Genomic DNA, 25,098 nt, shown 5'->3' on the forward strand with positions numbered 1-25,098 from the left:
AATAACACGCTCACTATACACTCAAAGTGAAACAGAAAAATGCAATTCTTGTGATGCCAGATAGCGGCGTCTGATCCAAAACAAAACTAAAATGGATCAAAGGAGCTGTTGAATTATTCAGATCACACTAAGAAAGAATTAAACTAATCTATCTGCCAGTGACAGATGCAGTTTTCTGTGACAACCCAGACGGGTGGCAGACAGCATGGTGAAGGGTTAGCATTAGTTGCTAATAACAAAAAATGAAATGCTCACTTTGGAGCTGTGTGAGTGAACAAGAGAATTCTCATTTGTATGACCAGGTTTGTGTTACTCTTTACAGTTTCTACTATGCTTAACCCTTTCACACGTATGATCAAACCGGTGTGATCTGCATTCCTGCTACCAGCAAAAGAGGGACTAAAGCGTCTGTTTACCAGCAAAAGAGGGACTGAAGCAGTTGTCACAATGAACCAGCTGCTCAAATAATCGTTACTGTTGGAGTATTGATGAAGCCATGATTTCTAATGTCAAAGAGTATACCACTAAAGCCTTCTCCCATTCCGTTCATCACTCATTCTAACCACTTCCAGTGCTGGGAAAGGGCTGGGCTTTTAGAACCTTTAGGCGCGTATAGCCGGCAAGCACGTTCGCATCTTATCTATCATAAGCAGTCATTATAAACATCTAAACCCCACTTTATGTGTTTAATAATATATAATCTGACCTTCATTGCACCTGCTGTGATATAATCTGTCTTCAGTGCATCTGCTGTTAAGTGTAAGGTAAGAATTATTTTTTATTTTATTTATTTATTACAGCGTGCATTAAGAGAAAAGGTTACATTTAAACTCATAGTCTAATCTTATTTTTAATAAAAACGGTTTCTTCTTCCATCTATTGAGCTGCTGAACTCTCTGTACTGTCTGTTTCTGTCTTAAGTTTGACCTGATCAAAGGAAACATCAGAGCATTCTGGGAGGAGAATGACTGACTGTGTGGCTTTATACACAATTCGCCATCACAGTGGTCAGACTCTGAAAGAGACGGTCTTTTAATAGGCTTGATTTTCTCCAATTACATGAGCTGCCAGTCATGAGGGAAGACATGTCAGATGGTCAAATGACTGATAGTGTGTTCTTTTCATGTCACAAGCAACACATTTGAGATATGGTACTCTACCTTTTGTTGAACAGCTCAGGATGGCGGATCTTGGCATCGGTGTCATAGACAAAGTGCTCTTGGGAGATGAAGACGATGTTGTCAAGGCTGTCGTTCTTGTTGATGGTGACGACAGGATATCCCATCTGCAGAGTCCAGCGGTCCATGAGCACTGTGATGTTGATATCCTTCCCCTCCCTCTGCATGACCTGTGACACAAACATCACACATCAAAACATCATACACATGTATCACTGTCTTCATATCAGCATGTAGAGCATCTTTATTGCTCACAGTAGAGGAATTGTGTGTAAATATTTTCATTGGAAGAGAGTTGTGTTGTTGGTCCTGTGAACGCTTTCAGACTCTGAATGTTTGTGTTCTCTCTACAGAACAAACACTTTATAGAAAACCAGATCTCAAACTCTCACACATTTACTAATGGAGGCAAAATGTAATCATCACATATTTCAGCTTTGTTGAGCAAACATTATAAAATCCAGCATATTTCACAAAACCACACATGAAACACAACAATGGTGGACTTCTCTCATCTGTTGATGACTCACGCGTTGTTTGTGTGTGAATACAGAACAAGAGGCTCTGCAGAGGCTGATGATGCAGTTAATGTTCCTACATTATGAATATTTTTCTGTAGGACGGCTTTCAAGTAGCTGATGTATCTTTGCACTGGCAGAAATAATTAAAGGAAGTGAAGGCTGTTCCAGCGATGGGTCGTGAGTTTGACAAAGGGCTTTGTGGGCATTAAGCACTGGCAGATTATTGCAGTAAATTAGATTTCATGAATAAGTAACGACAGCCCATCACCTAATGAATATCAGTATTCGTTAGATGATTGGCTGTCGCACACTTTTGTGTCACGTGTGCACACACACAGACACAGTCACTGAGAGGATGCAGGACTCCTGATAAGACCACATCAAATACATTTAACTTTAAATCCTTTCTCTTCTGAAAGAGACAATGAGGCGCATCAGCTGGCATTACAGAGAGTGATGTGAATGACAAAACACTTAATATGATGCTAAGAGCAGCTAAATGTCCTGCTACTCCATTACAAAGTAATAATCTCATAAATACATTTTGAGAGACTTGCTGAGAGTCATGTGACTTTGGAAAGCTCATCTTGTAGCAAACAATCAAAGACAACCAGCAGCCAAATCAAACTCTTTAATGATGCAGTATTAACACAAAACCTTTATGTGTTGATGTCAGTTGGAATTAATCCATGGTGTTTATGTTCAGTTATATAATGACCTCTAACCTATATACATTGCAGGGTTTAAATGTGTGTGTGCTCCAGGTTGCACTGAGGGATTTTAAGTAGGTTGTACACAAACAGTTTCACTCACTGACCCCAGTGATGATGCCCTTCTGAGAATAAAGGTCTTACACACAGATGATAGTGAGCACAATAAGAGCTGTATGTGTCAAATCTCACCTCAGACAGTTTGTTCCACAAGTCGTCTCTCGCCGCATTCCCGTACATGTGTGTCATCAAGTAATCCTTCAAAGAGACAGAGACACAAACAACGCATTTAATTGTAAAGTTCAAGCATTGGAAAATAAATAAAAAAACAGGCTTTTGAAAACTGCTCAGGAATAGTTAACCTGGGCGCTGAATAAACTCAAACAATAACATTACTAATCATCTCAATTCAAAGTTGAATATATGCAAATTTGCAGCAGCTGATTGGGTGTGATTGACAGTCAGTTCAAGGAGGACCAGAAGGAGGCCAATTAGAGGCTTATTATAATGACCAACTTGATGCTGCTTCAGTGTGTCACACATTGAGTCCGATACAAACATGTTACAGTATTTTACTATAGTTTTTTTCAATAGAAAACAGTGTGACATAAAATATGGTAAAAAACACATGAAACAAAACCCCTTCAATTTCATCAAATTAATATGAAAATACACTACAGCAACTAAAACTCTGACTAAAAAATAATTTGTATGGTATTGTAAATGGTCTGCACTTATATAGCACCTTTTTAACCTTAACGGTATTCAAAGCACTTTACACTGTTACATATTCACCCATTCATACACACATTCATACACCAATGGCGGTAGAGCTGCCATGCAAGGTGCTAGCCTGCCATTGGGAGCAACTTGGGGTTCAGTGTCTTGCCCAAGGACACTTCGGCATGTGAAGTCGTGTGGGCCGGGATTCTTGCGATTAGTGGCCGACCCGCTCTACCAACTGAGCCACAGCCGCCCCTAAAAGATGACAGTAAGTATTGTATATTTACCATATTCATATACCATAGTATTTACATGTTCCAAGTTATGAGATTCCTCGATAACTTTTGAGTGACCGTAAGCAATAAAGCAGTCAACTGTAATCCACTTTCTACCGATGGAGTGAGAAGCTCATGTTGATAAGATACAACACAGACCATCACCATTCTGAATAAACACTGATGTATACTTATGTACAATGGGCATGAGTGAAATGAGTTTCCTCCTTTTGAAGGTGTCTAAGAGGAACAGTTCAATAAGAAAGTCATCTTTTATTACTCCAAATCTGAATGACTTTCTTTTGAAAAACAAATTAAGATTTTTAGCAGAATATTCATATCCATGTAACAAAAGTAGACAGTGACTACTGGCTGTCAAACTCCAAGGCAAAAAAATTACAATAAAAGTGCCATAAATAAAGTATACATATATATTTTGTGCTCTATTGTCCAAGTCTTCTAAAGCCATACAATAGCTTGGTGTGAGAAACATACTGAAATATAATTTGTTTTTCCCTATATATCTTGACTTTCATATAAGGAAAAGGAGAAAAAGGAGAAATTACACACAAACTTCATTGGTTCCTGTGTGAATCACTATTGCTATACAAGGCAATTATTTTGGCCTTTGCTTCTTGCTTCATCAATTGTAACTCAAATGGGGAATTTGCTCAAACATGAACAGACATCATGTTGAGATTTTAACAAATTGCATTGAGACTCCAAACCATAATGCAGACCAGCTGATATCAATCTCACTATCTGCTTTGTTGAGCTCTCAGAGAGTCTGGGATTTGATCTGGAGCGAAGCCAGATTTACATCACCATCCTGCTGGATCTGACTAAAACCAATACAATTTCTAACTTTTTCTCTCTCGAGTCATAGCAAAAATATGAGAACATGCATCAGGTTTTATGTTCTTAAAGGATGACCAAGTATTTAAAATGGCCTGTGGGAGTGAGGAAAGCCGTCTTCCACTCATCCCCCTCCCACATGCGCACTAGGTGGTAAGCATTGTGCAGGTCAAATTTCGTAAAGACAATCGCCCCTGCAAGAGTTCAAAAGCCGGAGATGGTAAGAGTAAGCAGTGTGGTAGTGTGTGTTACGGAAGCAAGGGAGGTATCACTGAGTATTGCTGGTGGCGATAGGGTCTTCCAAATTGATGGTGGGGAGAGCACAATGTATTGATGTCCAAGAAGTGGTTTTCAGCTTCCGAATCCACCATTGCGGAACACTCATAAGTAGTGGACCTACATTGCAACTGGGCCGACAAAGAGTACGCAGACCAGGGGAATTGGTGACAGGAGTAGCACTTGCCAGTAACCCATAACCTACTGATGAGTGTTAGCTTTTACCGGGCAGTTGGCAGCAGTGTGACCTGGCCGCCCGCAGTACAGGCAGAGACTTGAAGCAGGCAATGATGTTTCTCCTCTGGTGACCACCGGCCCCACCTCTTGACCAAATCAGTTAAATGCTGAGGAGAGCAGGCGGTGGATGAACTGTATCACAGTTGACAGGAATAGGCTGATATAAATAGCAGTGAGCAAGCCGATTATCTACCCTGATGACCAGATCCACCAAATCAAACTGCGCAAACATCCGATTATCCACCCTGAAAGCCAGATCTAGCAAATTGAGTTGTGTGAACATGCGTTCGCAATTTTTTTTTTATGCTTTGTAGATTATCCCATTGTTAGCTAACATCAACCTCTATGGAAATGAAACGTGAGTTGCATCTCTCTTATGGTTTTCATAAGGAGCATTTATTTGTGTGGCATGCAGAGATGCTGACTAAGTAAATTGTTCAATATCAGTCACTTGAGGTTTAATTTCAGCTAGGATTCTGCTTTAAAATGCAGCACACTATGTTTTGGATCAGATTTCAATAAGAGAGAAAAGAAATGAAACAGAAGCAGCCACACAATGATATTGAGGCAAACAAACCAAAACAGAGGAATATGCTAGAGAACCAAATAAGAAGAGAAAGAAGGAAAAACAAGACTCTATCTTTCAGACAGTCTGGAAATTGAATGAAGGCGGTATCTAGCCATTTCATTTGTGTTGACAAAAAATTACTGGCCCACAAAAGCTGCAGGGATCTCACAGGCTGACAAGAACCTGCTGGACTCTGAGAAACACAACTCTGTAGCAGTGAATCCACAGAAGAAGCTTCCTGCAGCTCCAAATCACATACAGACAATGAAGATGAAGTTTATTTCTCCAGGGCAAGAGTGCGCTCCTCCTATGATATTCATAGGTCAACCATTTAACATTTCCAGCAGAAATGAATATTTCTTTCATTTCAATACATGATACAAAAGAAAGTGTGTTTGAAAGTGATGGTCAGTGTGTATAAATGAGACAAAAGTACTTTATCACTACGGCTTCACCTCCAGCCAGCAGCATGAGCTTTCAAACCCATTCACACACATTTATGACTCCCACTATTCTGTTATAAAAGACATCATCCATTTTAATATGTCCCCTTATACTCACACAGTGTAAGCTGACAGATGTGACAGAGGAAGAGCTTTAAAAAACACTTCTGCTGGATTTACAGTATAAATGCAAATGTGAATATAAATAAAAGGCACAATGGAGGCTGGGTTTCCATCCAACTATGTTTAAGCACATTTTGAAAAAGTGTATAAGAAATGAATGGAAACACTTGACATGGGAATAAACTCTCAAAATGCGCTTAAAATGTAATGCGCTATGATGAGGGTTTTGCAGTAAAATGTGCATTAATGTGATGGTAACCTTTATTTGCCAAACGATGAGGTTTTGATCATGTGTTATGAATGTGCGATAGCTTTATGTGACTGGCTAAACAAAAGATCTTGACACATATTTCTTCCAACATAGCCGTGGACATTCGGAAGTGTTAAATCCACAGCTGGACATAAAATTGGGTCCTCACAATCTGCCAGCAGAGTTTCTGGTACCCCACTAGGGTAAGATGCTGCCCCTGTTGGGTGATATGTACCGGTCAATAATACTACATTGAAGATGAATAATACCAAGAAATGTATTCAGACAGTCCCTTACCACATCCTTCACAGCTTCTCTGCGGGTGTTCAGATCGGGAAGAACACCAATTTGCGAACAAGCACCTCTTCAGGACGTAAAGTTGCCTGGTAGAAGGGGCTCTGGCTTGGCTGATTGTGTCTACGACAGCAGGTGGTAGGCCACTTTGATCTTCCGTGTCCTGTCCAGGGGCCAGATGTTGAGGTTCCAGAGGTCTGGGCACGAATGCCAGAGGGTGCCCCGTCCCTGAGAATGAAGGTCCTTCCTCAGGGGAATTTGCCAGGGAGGGGCTGTCACGAGGAGCGTGAGATCCGAGAACCAAGTCTGTGTGGAGTAGAGTGACTTGATCCTCATCCTCCCTGACCTTGCACAGCACCCGTGCAAGTAGGCTCAATGGGGGAAATGCGTACTTGCATAGCCCCCGGGGCCAGCTGTGTGCCAGCGCATCTATCCCAAGGGGAGCCTCCGCTAGGGAGTACCAGAGCGGGCAATGGGAGGTATTTTGGGAAGCGAAAAGGTCTACCTGTGCTTTGCTGAACTGCTTTGCTGAGCGTGCCCTGTCGCAACAGCGCATCCGCTGCTGTGTTGAGGTTTCCCGGGATATGGTGGCACTCATATGCATCAACCCCAGTATCACGACCACCGCAGAGGATGCCATATGCCCCAGGAGCCTCTAGAATTGTTTTAGAGGAACCGCTGTGGCTGGCTTGAATAAGGTGAGGCATTTAAGCACTAACTGTTAACTCCATGCCTAGAAAAGAGATGCTCTGAACTGGGGCAAGCTTGCTCTTTTCCCAGTTGACCTGAAGCCCTAGACGGCTGAGGTGCCCGAGCACCTGGTCCCTGTGGGTGCACAGTGAATCTCGAGAGTGGGCTAGGATGAGCCACTTCCCTTAGCGAGGAAAGGGCTGCCTCTGTGACCTTCGTGAAGACGCAAGGGTACAGGACATGCTGAAGGGGAGGACCTTGTACTGGTACGCCTGGCCGTCAAACGCGAACCATAGGAAAGGTCGGTGTTGGGGCAAGATAGAGACGAGGAAGTACGCGTCCTTCAGGTCTACTGCTGCGAACCTTGAAAACTTGCAAGTCCAAGATCGATCGTAAGCTGCCGCCTTTCTTGGGTACGATTAAGTAGGGGCTGTAGAAACCCTTCTTCATCTAGGCTGGAGGGACAGGCTCTATCACGTCTTTGAGTAAAAGAGTCACGATATCCGCACATAGGGTGTTGGCATCTTCGCCGTGCACTGAGGTAAAGCAGGTGCAGCCAAAAGGGGACGGGAGCCTGGCGAACTTAATCACGTAGCCGAGTTAGATGGTCCTGGCCAACCAGCGCGAAGGGTTGGGAAGTGAAAGCCATGCGTCCAAGCTCCGTGCGAGGGGCACTAGGGGGACGATCACTTTTGATGTACCTGGCGAGGCTTCTCAGCGAGGCGGAGCAGGTCTTGCCGTTTCGGGAGGCAAAAGCGTGTCCTGGGGTTTTGGTGCTGAGAGAAGGATCGAAGCACTTACCGTGCTCCGCGCACCCGGCAGGGGACAAGTTAGTGACTGAGGAGGAGGTCCCATGTAGGCGTCCTCTAGACTCGTTGGAACTGGCCATTCGGGGGCCAGCAATTGTGGGTCTCGAGGCGAGTGAAAGGTGCCCTCCACGACCTCGTCAGCTCATCATGCACCTCTGGGAAGAAAGGGACTGGGTGCTCAGACCCGAGGAACCAATCGTCTAGCTGTGAGGGCTGCTGGGAGCCTGCTGCCATCCCCAAATCGCCTCCATCACCAGCAGTGTCATCCTCAATCCCGTGTGAAGGAGCGATGCGGGGGGCGGCTGGAGTGGCGTTCCTCTTTAAGAGTGAAAGCCGCAACCGCAACATTGCCATGGTTAAGTTCTCGCAGTGAGAATATGAACCATCCACATATGCCGCCTCAGTTTGATCGTGGCCCAGACACATGAGGCTGTGTTTATGACTGTCAGGAGCAGAGAGAAATCGACCATATCCAGGAACTACGCAGGGGCGGAAGGGCATCATTACAAAGACGCGTCCTGAAAAGGATGTTCAACGCCAGCTGTGTGTTTGCTCTTTTAGAGAAATAAATGGTAAATGGTCTGCACTTATATAGCGCTTTTTTAACCTTACACTGTGAAGTCATTCACCCATTCACACACACACACACACACACACACACACACACACACACACACACACACACACACACACACACACACACACACACACACACACACACACACACACACACACACGTTGCGTTTCCATGTTTTATGGGGACTTTCCATAGACATAATGGTTTTTATACTGTACAAACTTTATATTCTATCCCCTAAACCTAACCCTACCCCTAAACCTAACCCTCACAGAAAACATTCTGCATTTTTACATTTTCAAAAAACATCATTTAGTATGATTTATAAGCTGTTTTCCTCATGGGGACTGACAAAATGTCCCCACAAGGTCAAACATTTCGGGTTTTACTATCCTTATGGGGACATTTGGTCCCCACAAAGTGATAAATACACGCTCACACACACACACACACACACACACACACACACACACACACCAATGATGGCAGGCGCTAGCCTACCATTGGGAGCAACTTGGGGTTCAGTGTCTTGCCCAAGGACACTTTGGCATGTGGAGTTGTGTGGGCCAGTAATCAAACCACTAACCCTGCGATTAGTGGACAACCTGCTCTACCACCTGAGCCACAGCCGCCCCAAATAAATAAACTCTTTTAAGAAAAATATTCTCTTTTAGTAGCGCTGTCGAAGCGCCCGGGGGCAAAGCTGCACTGCCGTGCAGAGAAGGAGAAAGTCGATGATATGTGCCGTAGATCCAACAGCAGACGCTCTACAGAGGTGAGTGGAACAGTAGTGATTTCAGCTCGCTGATCGCACAACCACTCGGATCCAAAGAAGAAATCTGAATGAACAGATGCACGATTCCCTCCTTTTATACCCGTATGTCTGGGAGAGGAACATGCAAATTCTGTCTGCCAAATTCTCATTGGCCTTTTCTCAAGTTCAGAGGTAACCGAGTCCATAAACAAAGTCCCCTAGTGTATCCCTAGTGTCATTTCATTCGACACAATGTTGAAGTGAGCGACAGATGGGGATCAAAATATTAACTTTATTTTAGTTATTTATTTTTCCTTCAACCTGTACTTCTTGCTTTATGGCTGTATTCATACATTGTTGGATCTGTGTAATTTTGTACATCTTACTGAACATCAATAAACAAATCCACAGTTTTAGCACAATGTGGGAACTTTTCAAATGGCCCCTTATCACACCCTCCACAGTATTAGCACGTTTCAGCATAATGTGTGGACTTTGCAGACCACCCCTTACCAAACATAGTGAAAAAATGATATCAACATTAAATTAACGATCTGAAACTATTTCCCCATGATGCCATCTGACCAGCTTACAGAACAAATCGTGTACAGTATTGATTCCCTTTAAACACCATATTTATATTTAAACAGGTGGGTGTGGGTGGGGGAGGAGGGTCCTGTATTTTACAGGATGGGTGACAACTCTACCTGGAGGTCTAATATATTCTCACGAGCAAAGTGTGGATGTGGATAATCGTGAGTTTATCAGGAGAAATAATAAATTGGGAGTACAGCGGAAGGGGTTTGTGCACTTAAATTCAAAATATTTTGATGTAAACCTAGCTAAAGTCTTCATGCTGATACTGCAGCTCTCAAAACCATCTACACACAGTATGTGCTTTAATTAATCTGTTTGAGTCGACTGATGTGTTTCATCAGAATAGCTATAACAGAGGCACAATAGATTATAGGAACTACACAACAAAACTGTGTTTATTACAGGTTGACAAAGCCATCAAAAAACAGAAGGTTACTAGAGAATGATTTTGAATCTTTTCTGATTGAAAAGAAATGTATCTCTGAAATGAACATTTAACAGCATGTATAATTGTGTCTTTCACCTCAAGCGTGATAACAGCACATGTCACAGTGACGAGCTGTCGCAGCTCTAAAGATAAGAAATGCATGTAAACTCAGACGGATGAATAATCTCCCAAATGCTTGAAACAAAACCACATGAGACACTCAGAACAACCCGAGAGAGCATGAAAATGTAACATTTGTTAAAATATTCCAGTTTTAAATGGTGAGATTTAGCAGTGACAAATTCTGCTGTCCTGAAAACGTTCCTTACAGGATGAAGAGAAGAAAGAGCTTTATAAATAAAATGTCCAAGCAAGGAATTAAATTGAAATGTATTGTTGATATGATGCCACAATCCTGTTAAAGGTGTAATTATGTAGCGGAATCTATAATTCCTGCATAGAGCGTTAAAAGCATATTCATAACACATTAGGAGAAAAGGAGGAAAACCTGTGAACATACACACAGTGTAAAAGTGTCTGTGTGAGCAAGTACTGACTTACATTGAGTCCTCTCTGGAACAGCGGCTGTCCCATGACATTAGCCAGCATACGGATCAGAGCGGCTCCCTGCACACACACAATAAACACAGATTCAATAACAGAGCTATTAGAATCGATCACTTTATGTGCAGAAAAAGTACGATATTTAAGCATTTTATAGCTTCCAGTCAGGCTTTGACGAATGGTCGAATTTACTTGAGCAATCCCATGACATAAGCACGATGACACACGAACTGACGGATGACAGACAAACAACGAGTCGAAGGAACGTGCCAATGCGCTTGCGTCACAGGAGCACTCGGGTAAATTAGGCCATTCATCAATGCCTGACTGGAAGCGATCCTTTATAAAAAGTGCTTAAATATTGTTCGTTTTCGCACACTTAGTGATCGATTCACTCTAGAAGATATTAATGTCATCGCTGGAGATAGGATGAATTACTATTATCCTGACTATCTACGCTTTTTTGACCTACAAATATCTAATCACATCCTCTCACATTCTAAGGACCTGCTGAGCCTGGATCTTTTTCTACAAATCTTCAAAAGTGTTTTGCTGAAGAAATAAAGTCCTAAAAATATCAATAAATTATAAGAATTTTAATTTTGGTGCGAAGTAACCCTTTAAGTGTCCATGCCTTTATATTGCTTTCAGATATTTCTTATCATGTGATATATTTGTGTGCTGGTGTCATAGAAAGTGCATTCTAGTGAGAAAGAGCTCATTAAATAGATTAAGTTAGTCTGAGATTAAATGTTTATTAAGTCATTAGAGTCCCTGAGGACACAAAACCTCACAATCTTTCAGTGAAACAGCTTCTTCCCCTGGACTTGCTGAAAAAACTAAGCTTTTAAGCTTTTTACATCTAAGCTTTTAATTAAACTATTATTCTTGTGTGTCTTAAGATTGGTTGAACGGTGCTATTTCATTCACAATTCAATCAGACAAACTGAAAACTGAGAAAGAAAACAGTAAGTAAAATAGAAAGCAAATTAATAAAAATATACTGGTGAATTCATCAAGGTTTTTAGTGTTTTGGAAATTAATTATTTTCTCTACAATTGGATGGCCATAATAAAAAAAGACAAATATGTATCTTTAATTAAAGTACAGGCCTATTCATTCAAGCAAAAGCACATGAAGGTAATCAAAGTTTGCATTCATTTTTACTAAGATGATAAGAGAAGCTCTTGCCTTCTTATATGCGATCCAGTCAAACACTCTGTCGATGTCTGTGGCTTCAAACACTTGTTGAGAGATTGGATGAGAACTCGCCAAACCATCCAATAACATCACCTCGTGAAGAACATCAGTGAGAAACCTCTGATTCTCCTGTGAGAGAGATGGAGAGAGAGAGAGAGAGAGAGAGAGAGAGAGAAAGAGAGAGAGAGAGAGAGAGAGAGAGAGAGAGAGAGAGAGAAACTTGGACATTATTTGTTTTTAAACTCTTATAACTGAGGGGGTACATGGTTTTCTCTGGAGCATCTTAGAGTGCTTTCCTGTCTTACTCATCTGTAAACATGTAAAAATGAAAATGGATTAAATATGAATCACATGTATTATATATTAAAGCATTAAACAGCAGGTTCATATTCTAAATGTCTTCACAATGGGCCCTCCAGCAAAATCCCTGTGCTGACTGACCATATTCATAATAGCACTTTAAACTGAAACATCATTAAGATTTTATTATTTTATGACTTGCTCATCAATGTATTATTTAAATATGGATAACTAACATAAACTATCATCTGTTATAATTAAGTTTTGGTTTGATACTGTAAATGCTTTAATACACCTTTATTCTCAGAGCCATTATGAAAATATTTTGCACATTAAAGCTTTGTGAGTGTAATTACAAATCCTAATTAAGACATTAATCTAAGAGAACAGGATATTTTAAATCAACAGATCTGAGCTCTAACAAACAACATACAGAAATTAATCCAGATACAAATGATAAACTAAACTTCTCATAGTTTTTTTATGTCAATATAATAAGGTGAGCACACATACAAACCAAACAAAACCAGAACCTATTATGCACAGGTTAAACAAATGTATGACTTTCTTCTATGGAACACAAAATAAGATGTTAGGAAGTATGCAAATGTAAATTGTGACTGAGGTTGTCATTCAGCCTAACATCTTTTTGTGTTCCAAATGAATAAATAAATAAAGGTTTGGAACAATATGAGGGTGATTATATGATTACATGTTTGGGAGAGCTATCCAATATATAACCTATATACTGTAAAACTAAATTGGCACATTAAGTCTTGTTTTCAAAAACATTGCAACAGTTATAGCATTACATTGTACATAAACACTTCAAAAAGGAATCTGGGTTAGTGGTCATTTTTATTTTATTCTGCGTCTTCAAAGCACCACAATTTTAACACTTGCCATCCCATATTCTGAAGTTCTACTCAAGAAGCTTAATTAAATTACGAGAGGTATAAAGTAGACTCACAAAAAAAGAAAGAGTTACACAACAGCTGGTGAGGTTGAGCTGATTTTATGTGTGTCACGTAACGTGCACTATAAAATGAGAGCACTGAGAAGAGCTTCCATCTGGCCCATATGTGCTGAACTCAATAAGGTACTTACATCCAATAATCCTTCATTTAGATCCTGCTTATTAACATCCAACATCTTCACATACTATAAAAGCAGCTGAAAGTATGTGAAGATCCAGAGATACAAACTCATCAAGCACTTTAAAGCACCTCGGAGCAATGCCTGATGAGTAACCAGCTTCTCTGAGAGTCTCCAGATGACATCATGAACATGAGAAAGAGGAAGAAAACCAACAGTCCAGGAGTGATGAGCAGGTGAAGAGACCCCTGGCTACTTTGGCAGGTTTATGCAGAGGGAAACACTGCATTAGTTTTCAGTTCTGTTTTAGAGTCCTTCCTTTGTTAAAGCAGCAATCACATGCATATTGTGGCAGGGAAAAATGTTACAGCTGTCTGATCAGCATTCAATTGAAGAGTTTCCATCAACACTCGCCAGATGTGAAAGATGTAATCCCTCCCAGAAATTACGTTTCCTAAATTGTGTTCTCTGCAAGACTGATGCCCCATGAACAAGGTGTTTTGAGGAGAGAGATACGAAATACTGCTACATACGGGACGGGAAGGTTAGTGTGTAAATATGGAGTGGTGGTGGTGTAATGGGCTAAAGCACATAACTGGTAATCAGAAGGTCGCTGGTTTGATCCCCATGGCCACCACCATTGTGTCCTTGAGCAAGGGACTTAACTCCAGGTTGCTCCGGGGGGATTGTCCCTGTAATAACTGCACTGTAAGTCGCTTTGGATAAAAGCGTCTGCCAAATGCATAAATGTAAATGGAAATATGCATTCAAGTGCATAGGTGCAGTGCACATGGAACAGGGCTGGACTGGGAAGAGAATTCGGCCCGGAATTTTACATAGCAACTGGCCCAAGAGTTTTTAACGTTTTCTGCGGCGATATATTTATCGCGGTGCCGTTTTGTGGTCCGTTCTGCATAACGCTTTGGCTCGTTTTAGCTTATCGTGGAACATTCTGCCCGTTTCGCGGCCGACCCACCGGACCCCTCGGTTCTCCCGAAGGCCAGTCCTCCACTGATTGGCCCCAAAGAGTGTCGGCCCACCGGGAATATGCTATGTATGCCAGATTACCAGTCCAGCCCTGACATGGAACGAAGGTGCTTATTTATCGTTATTCTTATTCAACAGCTGTCAATTTACAGTTCATAGAGTCATACTAGTCTTTTTAACAAGTGTAACAGGCAAGATTTCCTTGTTCAAATATATTCACCAGCCAAGTTTTGATGGTGAACTCACTCTTCCATGTATCAGCAACTGCCATTGAGATGCATGGAAATGTTCCCCGTTTGCTTTCTCAAGGTACACACGGTGCTGTAAGCGATTTTAGCCTTTCTATTACCACGAGACTGAGCTGTTGAATTAGCCATGCCTCCTCTTTCCAAAACCATGCACTCCAATGATACCAAATAAGCTTTATTGAGGCTGACATCATGCAGAAATGATTGTTAGAAACAACAGCAGCAAAATAGCGCCCTTTTTTTTTGCAGTTTACAGAGTCTAGAGCCGTCACAAACACTTATTTCAGAAATATCTTTCGGGGAGTAGGAACATTTTTTATATACCTTACAGCACCTTAAAGCACTACATTTCTGTCTTCAACTGTATAGGCTGTTTTTAGCATACACTGCCCCAGAGCACTCTGCCCTTAGTGTACACTGTCTTCAGTCAAGGGCACATCAGGTGTGAGTCATGACCACCGGCTCAAAATAATATGCATGCTAGCTTAAGATAAAACTCACAGTTATTGACTTACAAGAGCAGTCTCCACAACTGCTAGTTAACAGTAAAGATCATCAGTGACAGTAAACGTCAGATAACTGTGTTAGGTTTTGTTATGCTGATGACCTGCATACTCATTTAATTTGACTAGTGGAGCTTCAAGTGTTTTCTTCAAAACAGCTGCATTATGGCTTACTCAAGCAGACGGGTGTTTTGTCTGGACTAGAATAGCATTATGCTAATTGATAGCAACATTACACACAAACAAAAGCTGCCCTAGAGGAATAACTGTTTGTTCTCAGATTAATTTCATGAAGCTGCTTTTGTGTAACAGAACTAAAGTTGGATTTTACAAAGAAAAGTGCTATGTTCGTACAGAGCAGTCAAAAAGGTGGAAATCCTGATCTTACTCTGACCTCTAGGAACCTCAATAATGCATTAAAAATGTTCAGATGATGGTGACTGAAGCCATGAAAGGTGTTTGACTTCATTTGTTCATGAATCCCCACTTGAGATTTTTTTCTCAAGAGTATACGTGTATTTATCATCCTATAATACAGGAATATCATGAGTTGTTGGAGTTGGCAGTTTGGCGCACTTGGTCAGATCAAATGGCCTCATAATTTTTGGTTGTTATAAAACTTGCAGAGCAAACATTGAACCTACTGAGATGACTGACCATTGAGAACTGAAGGCATGCTTTGTTCTTCTCCAATCGTGAACCCATACGGATGCAGAAAATGAGGTGAAGCATGAATCATATTACTTGAGCCATTAAATCCTTTGAAAAATGATTGATACAGGAAAGAATGTTGCTCAGAATGTATTACAGAAACCTTAGATTCATTTAGGTCTGTGTAATTTTACAGTGTACCCAGTCACTTGATTTTCACCCCTTTTCTCCTCAGGTTCTAGAGGTTTGAAGATGTGAAATATCTATTGTCCAGAAATCTACTGTTTTCTCCACAATCAAGAGAACTCTTGAGATATTAACAAATGATCAAGAACTTGTTTGCGATAAGCACTAAAGAACTGTTCTTGCTTTTAAAGGTTCAGTCATCTGAATAGCATATGGCCATCAAGATGCTCTCTCCATGTGTAAGTGTGTGTGTGGGTAGGTTGTATAATAGTAATCTTTAATGTCACAAACAGATGTGCATTGGATTTCCTCACAGGAAGCGGAACATATTTTTTCCATATACAGTTCTTTTCATTTGATATATTTTCATCTGAAATGTACAAATATTCTTACCATGTTCCACTTTGGAAAGAGGAAATCCGTCCCAATGTACTCAAAGAAATGAGCAAATCCCTCCTTCAGCCAAACATCCTCCCACCAAACTGGAGTGACGAGATCTCCAAACCACTACAAGATAACACATGAAGCATTAATAGAAAAAAGTGCCACCAGTATAGAAATCAGTGTTTGTGTAAACCGAAAATAGCATATCTGATGTTTAAAGTTATGTGGAGCAGGATTTTGGACCAATGAGATTTTACCGTGGGCAGCACTACCAAAGCAACTGACTGATATAGTAAGCAAAAGACAGACAAAATGTCACTTGTTGTTGCCCCTAGTTAGCAGAATGTGTAAGCATAAAATATAGAGTTAAATTGTCTTTACTGCATCTAGCAAGTTGAACGGATAACTCGCCCAAAAATGAAAATTATCTTATCATTTACTCAGCTCCATGCCATTCCAGATGTGAATGACATTGTTTTATTTTCTGCTGAACACAAATTAAGATTTTTTGTAGAATATCTCAGCTCTGTAGGTCCATACAATACAAGTGAATGGGTACCACAATTTGGAAGCTCCAAAAGGTGTTGGAGAAACAGGCCTGCATCTAGCTGGCAGATGCACTGACATGACTCCAAAACAACATACTGCTTATCTATTAATTTATTATCGAATGGTAGTGTAGCCTACTAGCTCACCTTTTGTGGTTCGGAAGAGAAAGAGTATCAGTGCATCCCTATTACCAACATTGCTTTATTACATGACATTAAAATTAGCCAGTAAAGAGAGAGACTGCATAAACTTTTACAATATCAGTGCAGAGCAGCAAACAGCCTGTCGTTCACTAATCAATTCACTGCAGCAGCTGGCACAAGTGACGAGATACAAATTTGATTCATCAGATGCCAGTTATTAGTTCACAGACAGAACTTATCATATATGACAGAATAAGCGCTGTATGAGGCTGGTCTAATGTGTTCTCAATGAATGAGCCATCAATAGGTCACATGAACACAAGCCCTGCCCACTCTGACGCATCTAGCTAACTCTGATGATCTAAACTCGAGTGCTGCACCAATCAGCAGTGTGTCATTAAACTCCATAGGACAATGTTGACGTGAGATCGAAATTGCAATCTGAAGTGGTGATGTGGATGGGATTAGGAAGCAATTTGGATGATAAAATGTTGACAAATTAAAACATAAACATAAGTGGAAACTCCAGAGAGCTGTGACGTATAAAACAGCCTATGGTAAGTGTGTTGTAATAGATAACAGTACTGGGTGTTGAAGTGAATTCAGAGTAGATGTACTGCAGGGCAGTGTCGACACACTGTATTTCAGTTTTCTGACTGAAAACACTAAAAAGTATAACTGGTCAATATTATTACCCCAACCTCAATTATTCTTGATCATGAAACTGTACTTTTATCTGCTGAGAACAGCATAATCTGAGCTATCCAAAATGATTTCAGCTCTAAAAATACCAAATATGCACATTACTTCTGTTTCTCAGACAATATTATGCTTCCTGTGAGAGTATTTTACTGTATAAAGCTAACCGAGTTCAGACAGATCTGTATTATCTGCAAGAGAAATGAGAACAAGATAGAAAATAAAGAATAGAAAAACAAAAGAACGGTGGCGGTGGGCTGCAAACGCCATTTCACCCACTGACTGAGCTTTTTATCTATGCAACACCAGCTAAAGCACAATGCTGAGCTGCGATTCAGCAACACAACAGGAAGACTATTCAGAAGATGAATCCAGAACAATACAGGTGAGTGCAGAACATCTCCAGCAAGCTCATAAATAATCCAACAGAACAAAAGAAATGGAAAAAGAAGATTCTCAGCACTTTAAGAGGTGCAAACAAACGCTGCTGAAAAATAACGGTATGCATGGAATAATATTAGCATGGTTTCCTTTATAATTCATGAAGATTGTGCATTTGTGGGGTGAAAGTCCCTTTATGAACATAATTTCTTAGCCAAAAAAAGTTTTATCCCTGACTACAAGTTTATACAGTCTAACAGTCTGCAACAAAGCAAACCCCCCTTCCACCTCAAGTCTATAGACAGCAGGACAGAGAGAAAAAATTGATGAAGGATGAGAAAAGAAAACATATTTTCTTTCACCATTCCATTGGACACAAGCACTTTCTCTATGAGCTCTGCTGTTTCAAATTCTCAAGATGTCCAACTACATCTGCTCATGTCAGCTCTTTTACTGAACAATTGACCATCTTCACTCTCTCAATGACTCTGTGACTTCTGAAGTTTTATTCTTTCTGTGTTTCTTTTTTCTGTCCTTTGGAAATAGATGATAAAAACATCAATCAGACAGATCTGAGAGGTGATCCATTTCATATGATTATGAATCTCTTGTGTACCTTAACCCTCATAAACAGCATTGACAGGAAATACTGAATCGGCACTGGAGAGTTTTAAAGTGTGTGATGGTTTAACAGCGTCACATTGAAAAGAGATATCTTCAGCATTGAATATAAATCACTGCAGGAACTGCCGTGTATTAGACTCTCAAACAGAATGAGTGATTTGCAGGCCTCATTGAAGTCGTGGATCTTAATCGAGGTGCAGCACTTGTAACGAACAACAGCAGATTCTAGACAAGACACCCTGACTGATCTACTGACATGATTGGACTAAATTTGACGTTATGATTTATTATTAACAGATTGCATTATGATACTGCTGCTGTAAACTCTTTTACAACAGAAAGATGAAGTTGAAGCTGTGAGCATCAAAATATGTGAAGTAAATGATTGTTTTACCTGGTGACAGATCTCGTGCACCACAACCATGGTGAGCTCCATCTGATAGGAGGAGGAGGAGACGTCAGGATCCAATAAGATCTTCTGCTCCACAAACACACTCAGACCCCAGTTCTCCATGGCTGCATAGGGATGCTTCGGCACGGCCAGCAGATCTGCACACACAGAGCAAGGTCAGAGGTCAATGACTGGGACCAACAATGATTTCATCTACCAATGAGAACGGAAGCAGATAAACCTCTGGCACTGTTAAATCCAGATCTTATAATGAGTCAAAGAGGAAGAGGAACTGGTTAAAGCTGTAACATGATTATCAGTCAGGCTGAAGGTGTGCATATTATTTCCATGTTTCTCTGATTTCAGCTGAATGTGCTGCAGAGGTTTGAAAGAGAAATTGCAATCGTCATAGCGACTGATGCAGCTGCAGGGCTGTGGCGTGGAGGAGACAACAATGTGTGAGAAAGCTTTAAAAGAGAACAGCAGTCACAAACATCATTGATAATGAGGAGTCTGTTTTAGGATTGTACAGTTACACACGCACTTGAAAACTATTAAGCTGTCACTTTTAAGGAGAGAAGGCTTTTGAGTTCATTCAAGAGGTGAAGATAAACCAAAGAGCAATGCAAGAATGAGATACTAATACAGTATAACTTCTCTATTTAAGGTATCAGAGAGGGCAGGTTTAAATGGCCACTGATAATGTGCTATATAGGTTAGAGACTTGATGATCTTTCAATGGAGCTTTTATACAGTCACAGCGCAATTACACAACTAATGCTCTTCGAGAGAGAGAGAGAGAGAGAGAGAGAGAGAGAGAGAGAGAGAGAGATGAGCTGCACAACCTCAGAAACACATCACTACAATGAACATAATCAAGGGTTATTAATGTACATCTGTCACCATATTTTTAATGTCCATAATGTCTTGTTAAATGCATATTCTATTGTAAATTGTAGACTGTTTACTGTTATTGTAGCTTTTATTTTATTTCATTCATTACCTGGCACCTTATTTTAATTATATTTTTATTGTCATTGTTACTGTTTTATTCGGGGCCAAGCACCGAAGGTATTTGTCAGGATTGTTTAGGGGCCAAGCACTGAAGATGCATAGGCACCTATTGTATTCGTTAGTATTCTTCTTCTTCTTCTTCTTCTTCTTCCACCATTGAAGTCTATAGAACTCAACAATTTGGCACAATAATAGAGGACACTCTGATCTGTAAGTGACCCAAATTTGGGGTCTCTAACTGCAACGCTCTAGCACCACCAACTGTTCAAAATTGCACTTATATTTATGCTCATACATTTTGAACCGTAAGGTTCAATCAAAATAATTTTTTCAACTGATTCCTTGGGCTATGCCGAGTTGAATGCATACCATGGTTTCAATTTCCATCTAGATTTTACGTCATTTTTAATTTCCCCCCCAAAAATATATTTTTTAAACTCCTAGACCGTAACTCCAGTTTGCACTTCATTTTTCGTGTATCATCTAGGGACACTGGGGACAAAAAGTTCTTAAAAGCTTTTTGATAGACTAAACTGTTCTCGAATAACACTTCAATGAATTTGATGGCGAGCACGCCAAATGGATCTTCGCCACACTTAGGTATATTGACACCAAACTTGGAGACTCTGGAGACCAGAAATTGAAAACAGGAGAATCGTGGAACACTTTCACGTTCAGGAAAAAGGTGGATTTGTCATTGCCATAATGACTTGAGGGTCAGCTCCGCCTAGTGGTCAGGAAATATGAAAAATGGCATTTTTGCTTATAACATCTGAACAGTTTAGCCTCAATTCAAGAGGCTGGTCTCTTTAGATTTCTTGGGGCATAACGAGTCAAATGACATCCAATTTTACTGTGCCAACCATTTTCAGGTGTCGGTATATTTTACGAACACATTGGTGTACGTTATGAAACTCTGTACGCATCATCAGCACTGTGCCCTGAGTGTACCTATAAAGTTCTGGTAAAAAATAAATAAATAATGAAATGTATAAAAATGCTTATAATGTTGATCAATTTTACTTATTGTTCTGTGACTGCTCTCTATAGATTCCATGGATCATAACGAGTATGGTGATGGCAAATTTGCCATGGTTAGCCATACTTCCTTTAAATTAACTGATTCAAATTAGCATGAAGTAAATAATATTTTGGTAAATAACCTCACATTAAGGAAGTGGGGTGGGGCATTAACGATTCTCATTAACAGACATCTTCATTTCACTGGAACACATGCAGCCACTATTTTTGCTAAGTCCATGCAGTGTAGGTTCGATACAGAAGTATAAAATTAGCCTTAACAATGCCCATCTGGCTAAAGACACATTTCTATCTATCTATACATGTGCCTTGTTATCTTGTGTTCTTGCGCTGTTATGACTTACGAACTAATTTAATAAATTGATTGTTAAAGTTCCACTGTCTTTTTTTCCGCGTGGTGCGATTACATACAAAGTCACTGCAAAGATACGAATGGACGCGAATAGATGTGAATTTTCGCCGGACGGTGCGAATGGGGCGACTCGAACACGTGAAATCGTTTCATTCACGTATTCCAGCAAGTTTACATTTTTTAACTCGAGCGAAAAATTTGCATGATGCGTTGTCGCGAAAGCCTATCATGTTGGCAATCAAAAAACAGATTTCTTCACTCAAGGGCAGCGTGTGAGACAGGGCTGCCCTCTATCTCTGACCCTCTTCAATATTTACATTAATTAATTGGCGAAACTATTAGAACAATAAGCAGCACCTGGGCTCACACTGTATGACAAAATAAAGTTCCTGCTGTTCACAGATGATGTGGTCCTGCTGACTTTGACAGAAGAGGGTCTATAGCCGAACCTAGACATCTTGCACACGTTCTTTGAGACATGGACCCTGAATATTAATCCTAACAAAACTAAACTACTAACATTTTATAAAAGACCCAGATGTCAGGGAAAGAGACCCAAATTCACCCTTGGTGGTATATCTCGGGTTAAAAATAATTGCAACTGGAAACCTCAGCTTGGTCATGAATGAACTGAAAGAGAAAGCAATAAGGGCATTCTATGCCATCAAAAAATCTATACAATTTGAAATACCAATTAGAATCTTGATCAAAATATTCCAATCAGTCATAGAACCTATGCGTTATATGGCAGCTAAGTATTGGGCCCCTCTTCTGAATCATGACTGAATTGGCTGCCCAGAGAGAGCAGGATGAGATATAGAGACAGAGCAACACTTGAAATATATCCCAAATTTGAAACATTTTGCCCTGACTTCAGTAAGTTAGACAGTATTACACAAATTTAGTAGTTATTAGGTGGCAGAACAGATTGAATTTTACTAGCGGCATGGTACATCGATGCCTGCCACAAAAAGAGGGAAGAGTTGACCAATCTTCGATGCGCTCACAAACACTCATATGCACAAATACATACGCACGCATGCAGGCGAACACACACAGAATTCTACAAGATATGTTTGTTTATCTTTTATTTAGTAATACTATAATTTGTTCTCATCTGTTCAAGATTCATTGTAAACATTGCAAATGCTTTGGCAATACATTGTATTGTTTGTCATGCCAATAAAGCACATTTGGATTGAGAGAGAGAGAGAGAGAGAGAGAGAGAGAGAGAGACAGAGAGACAAAGAGTACAATCAAAGTTGGAGACCAGATCAAGACCAAGAACCAGACAATCCATTTTAACGAATCGAAAGATAAAATGTTGAGTTTATTGCAGCATTCGCCAAACACTGAGTCACAACTGATAATCGGCCGTTCAGAGCTGTGCAATTCTTGCAACTTCTCTGTAATGATTAAGATACTGTGTTGTAATGATACAATATCAAAATAGATTGGTCTTGTGATAGATCATAAGCTTAGACCCAGATCCAGACCAAGACTATGTTTGTGTTCATGTAAACCACACAGTTATACAAAAAGTATATAGTGTATACAAGGTAGAGAACAAGACCACATGATCAAAACATTAACTCTGATGGTTGACACCAACATGGTGGTAATATTATATAGAATTCTTAGAGGTAAATTGGAGTATCAATAATGGAGCTAATTATTGTGTTAGTCATTCAGTATCATGGCATAATCTATAAAATGACCATGGTTTTATCTGATTAACTCAATGCACCATGGTACCACACACTAACCTTTCTTGTAAGGAAAATATAATGTATATTTATCTTTAATCCAGAATGCAATTATTCATTAATTTAATTCAAAGATGATCATAGGGTGACTGAGGTTCAGATGGTAGAGCGTGTTGGCCACTAATCGCAGGGTTAGCGGTTCGATTCCCGAACCACATGACTCCACATGCCAAAGTCTCCTTGGGCAAGACACTGAACCCCAAGTTGCTCCCAATGGCAGCTTTGCTCTGTGTGTGTGTGTGTGTGTGTGTGTGTGTGTGTGTGTGTGTGTGTGTGTGTGTGTGTGTGTGTGTGTGTGTGAGAGAGAGAGAGAGAATGGGTGAATGAGACACAGTGTAAAGTGCTTTGTAGAACCACTAAATTTAAAAAAGGTGCTATATAAGTGCAGACCATTTACCATAGTTTTAATGTAATGATTGACATTATATTCATGTTGCAGTTTTGGATGTTACAGATTGAAAATAATGTTTTTGTCAGAGCGCTGTAACCTGCAGAAATCATGATGATGCAAAGTTAGAGAAATTCTCTCATCTGTTCATCTCTGCCTGACATTCAGTCTCATATCAGTTATTAAAGGAGACTGGAGAGAGAGAGAGACAAAAGAAAGATAGAAAGAGCAGGTGCAGACAGGGGCATTGTGAAAGCCAGGAGACTCTGCCGCAAAAGCAGATCAAAATAAACAAACAGCTTGTGTTTTCAGAGAGCAGAACCTCCACTAAAGAAATTATTTATCACTGTTTCACACACACACACACACACACACACACACACACACACACACACACACACACACACAAACAAACAAACAAACAAACAAACAAACAAACACAAACAAACACAATAGAGCCTGAGGTGATTCAGGTGTATTTGGAGGTGTGCAGTAATTCTCTTTGAGGCTGTTTTATGGTGAGCGGCTCTTGGGGCAACTGCAGAAGGCAGGAGGAAGTGAACATGAATCTTTACTTTCAGCAGCTTCTGTCAGTCACACACACCTGCTCACACACAAACACACGCATACACATACGCTCACACTCAGCAGATTCAGTATTCTTCTCTGTTAGAGCTCAATATAGCTGAGTGTGTCAGGGAACAGTGGGACAACAATGATTTCTAATCATGAAAAATCAGCCAGTGGTTTTATCAGCCAGTCTGCATTTACTCACAGCAAATTGACCTCTACTGTAGTTTGTGTAACAGTAAAGAGGCACACAATAAACTGATACCACACTACTTTACAAACAAAATAAAAATAAAACTTTTGTTTCTTTACAGAGATTACAGGCATTAGTAAGTAATATGGATGTTTGAAAAAGGAAGCACAGGAGCATCATATGCTGAAGACTTTTTTTTTGTTGAAACACCTGACGCACACATTAATTATCCTCCCCATTCACATCTGACACAACATTTTTTCACCTTTGCAGTAACAGCAAGCCCTCAGATGTAATGTAGCTGCGCAAAGAGGGTGCTCTTAAGTGATGCCTGAGTGAGCAGGACATTCAATTTTACAAAAACATCTTGCTTCGATTCCTCCAGCATCATTTCCTTTCCTTGGATCCTTTCCTCATTTCCTATGAGGGTGGAACTAGGAAGCAAGGAAAGGAAACCAAGGATGCACAAATTCAGAAATGAGAAGCACACACTGTGTGTAGACTGCATTATTAAGTGTACAGTGTGTAGACTACATCAGTAAGTACTCTGTGTGTAGACTTC

The 25,098-nt window shown here is 40.3% G+C and overlaps 1 protein-coding gene across 1 annotated transcript in view; it reads right to left on the minus strand.

Moving 5' to 3' along the window:
• The window catches only part of LOC127637423 (thyrotropin-releasing hormone-degrading ectoenzyme-like), a 162,296-nt gene that overhangs the window by 54,669 nt on the left and 82,529 nt on the right, over positions 1–25,098 (minus strand). The window contains exons 5-10 of the mRNA XM_052118465.1: positions 19,216–19,370; positions 16,435–16,548; positions 12,063–12,200; positions 10,869–10,934; positions 2,602–2,667; positions 1,161–1,348 (exon numbers count right to left, since the gene is read on the minus strand). Of these exons, the coding sequence (XP_051974425.1) occupies positions 1,161–1,348; positions 2,602–2,667; positions 10,869–10,934; positions 12,063–12,200; positions 16,435–16,548; positions 19,216–19,370 (727 nt within the window). The remainder of the gene's footprint in view (positions 1–1,160; positions 1,349–2,601; positions 2,668–10,868; positions 10,935–12,062; positions 12,201–16,434; positions 16,549–19,215; positions 19,371–25,098) is intronic.

This window comes from Xyrauchen texanus, chromosome 45 (assembly GCF_025860055.1).
Source record: "Xyrauchen texanus isolate HMW12.3.18 chromosome 45, RBS_HiC_50CHRs, whole genome shotgun sequence".
NCBI classification, from domain to species: Eukaryota; Metazoa; Chordata; class Actinopteri; order Cypriniformes; family Catostomidae; genus Xyrauchen; species Xyrauchen texanus.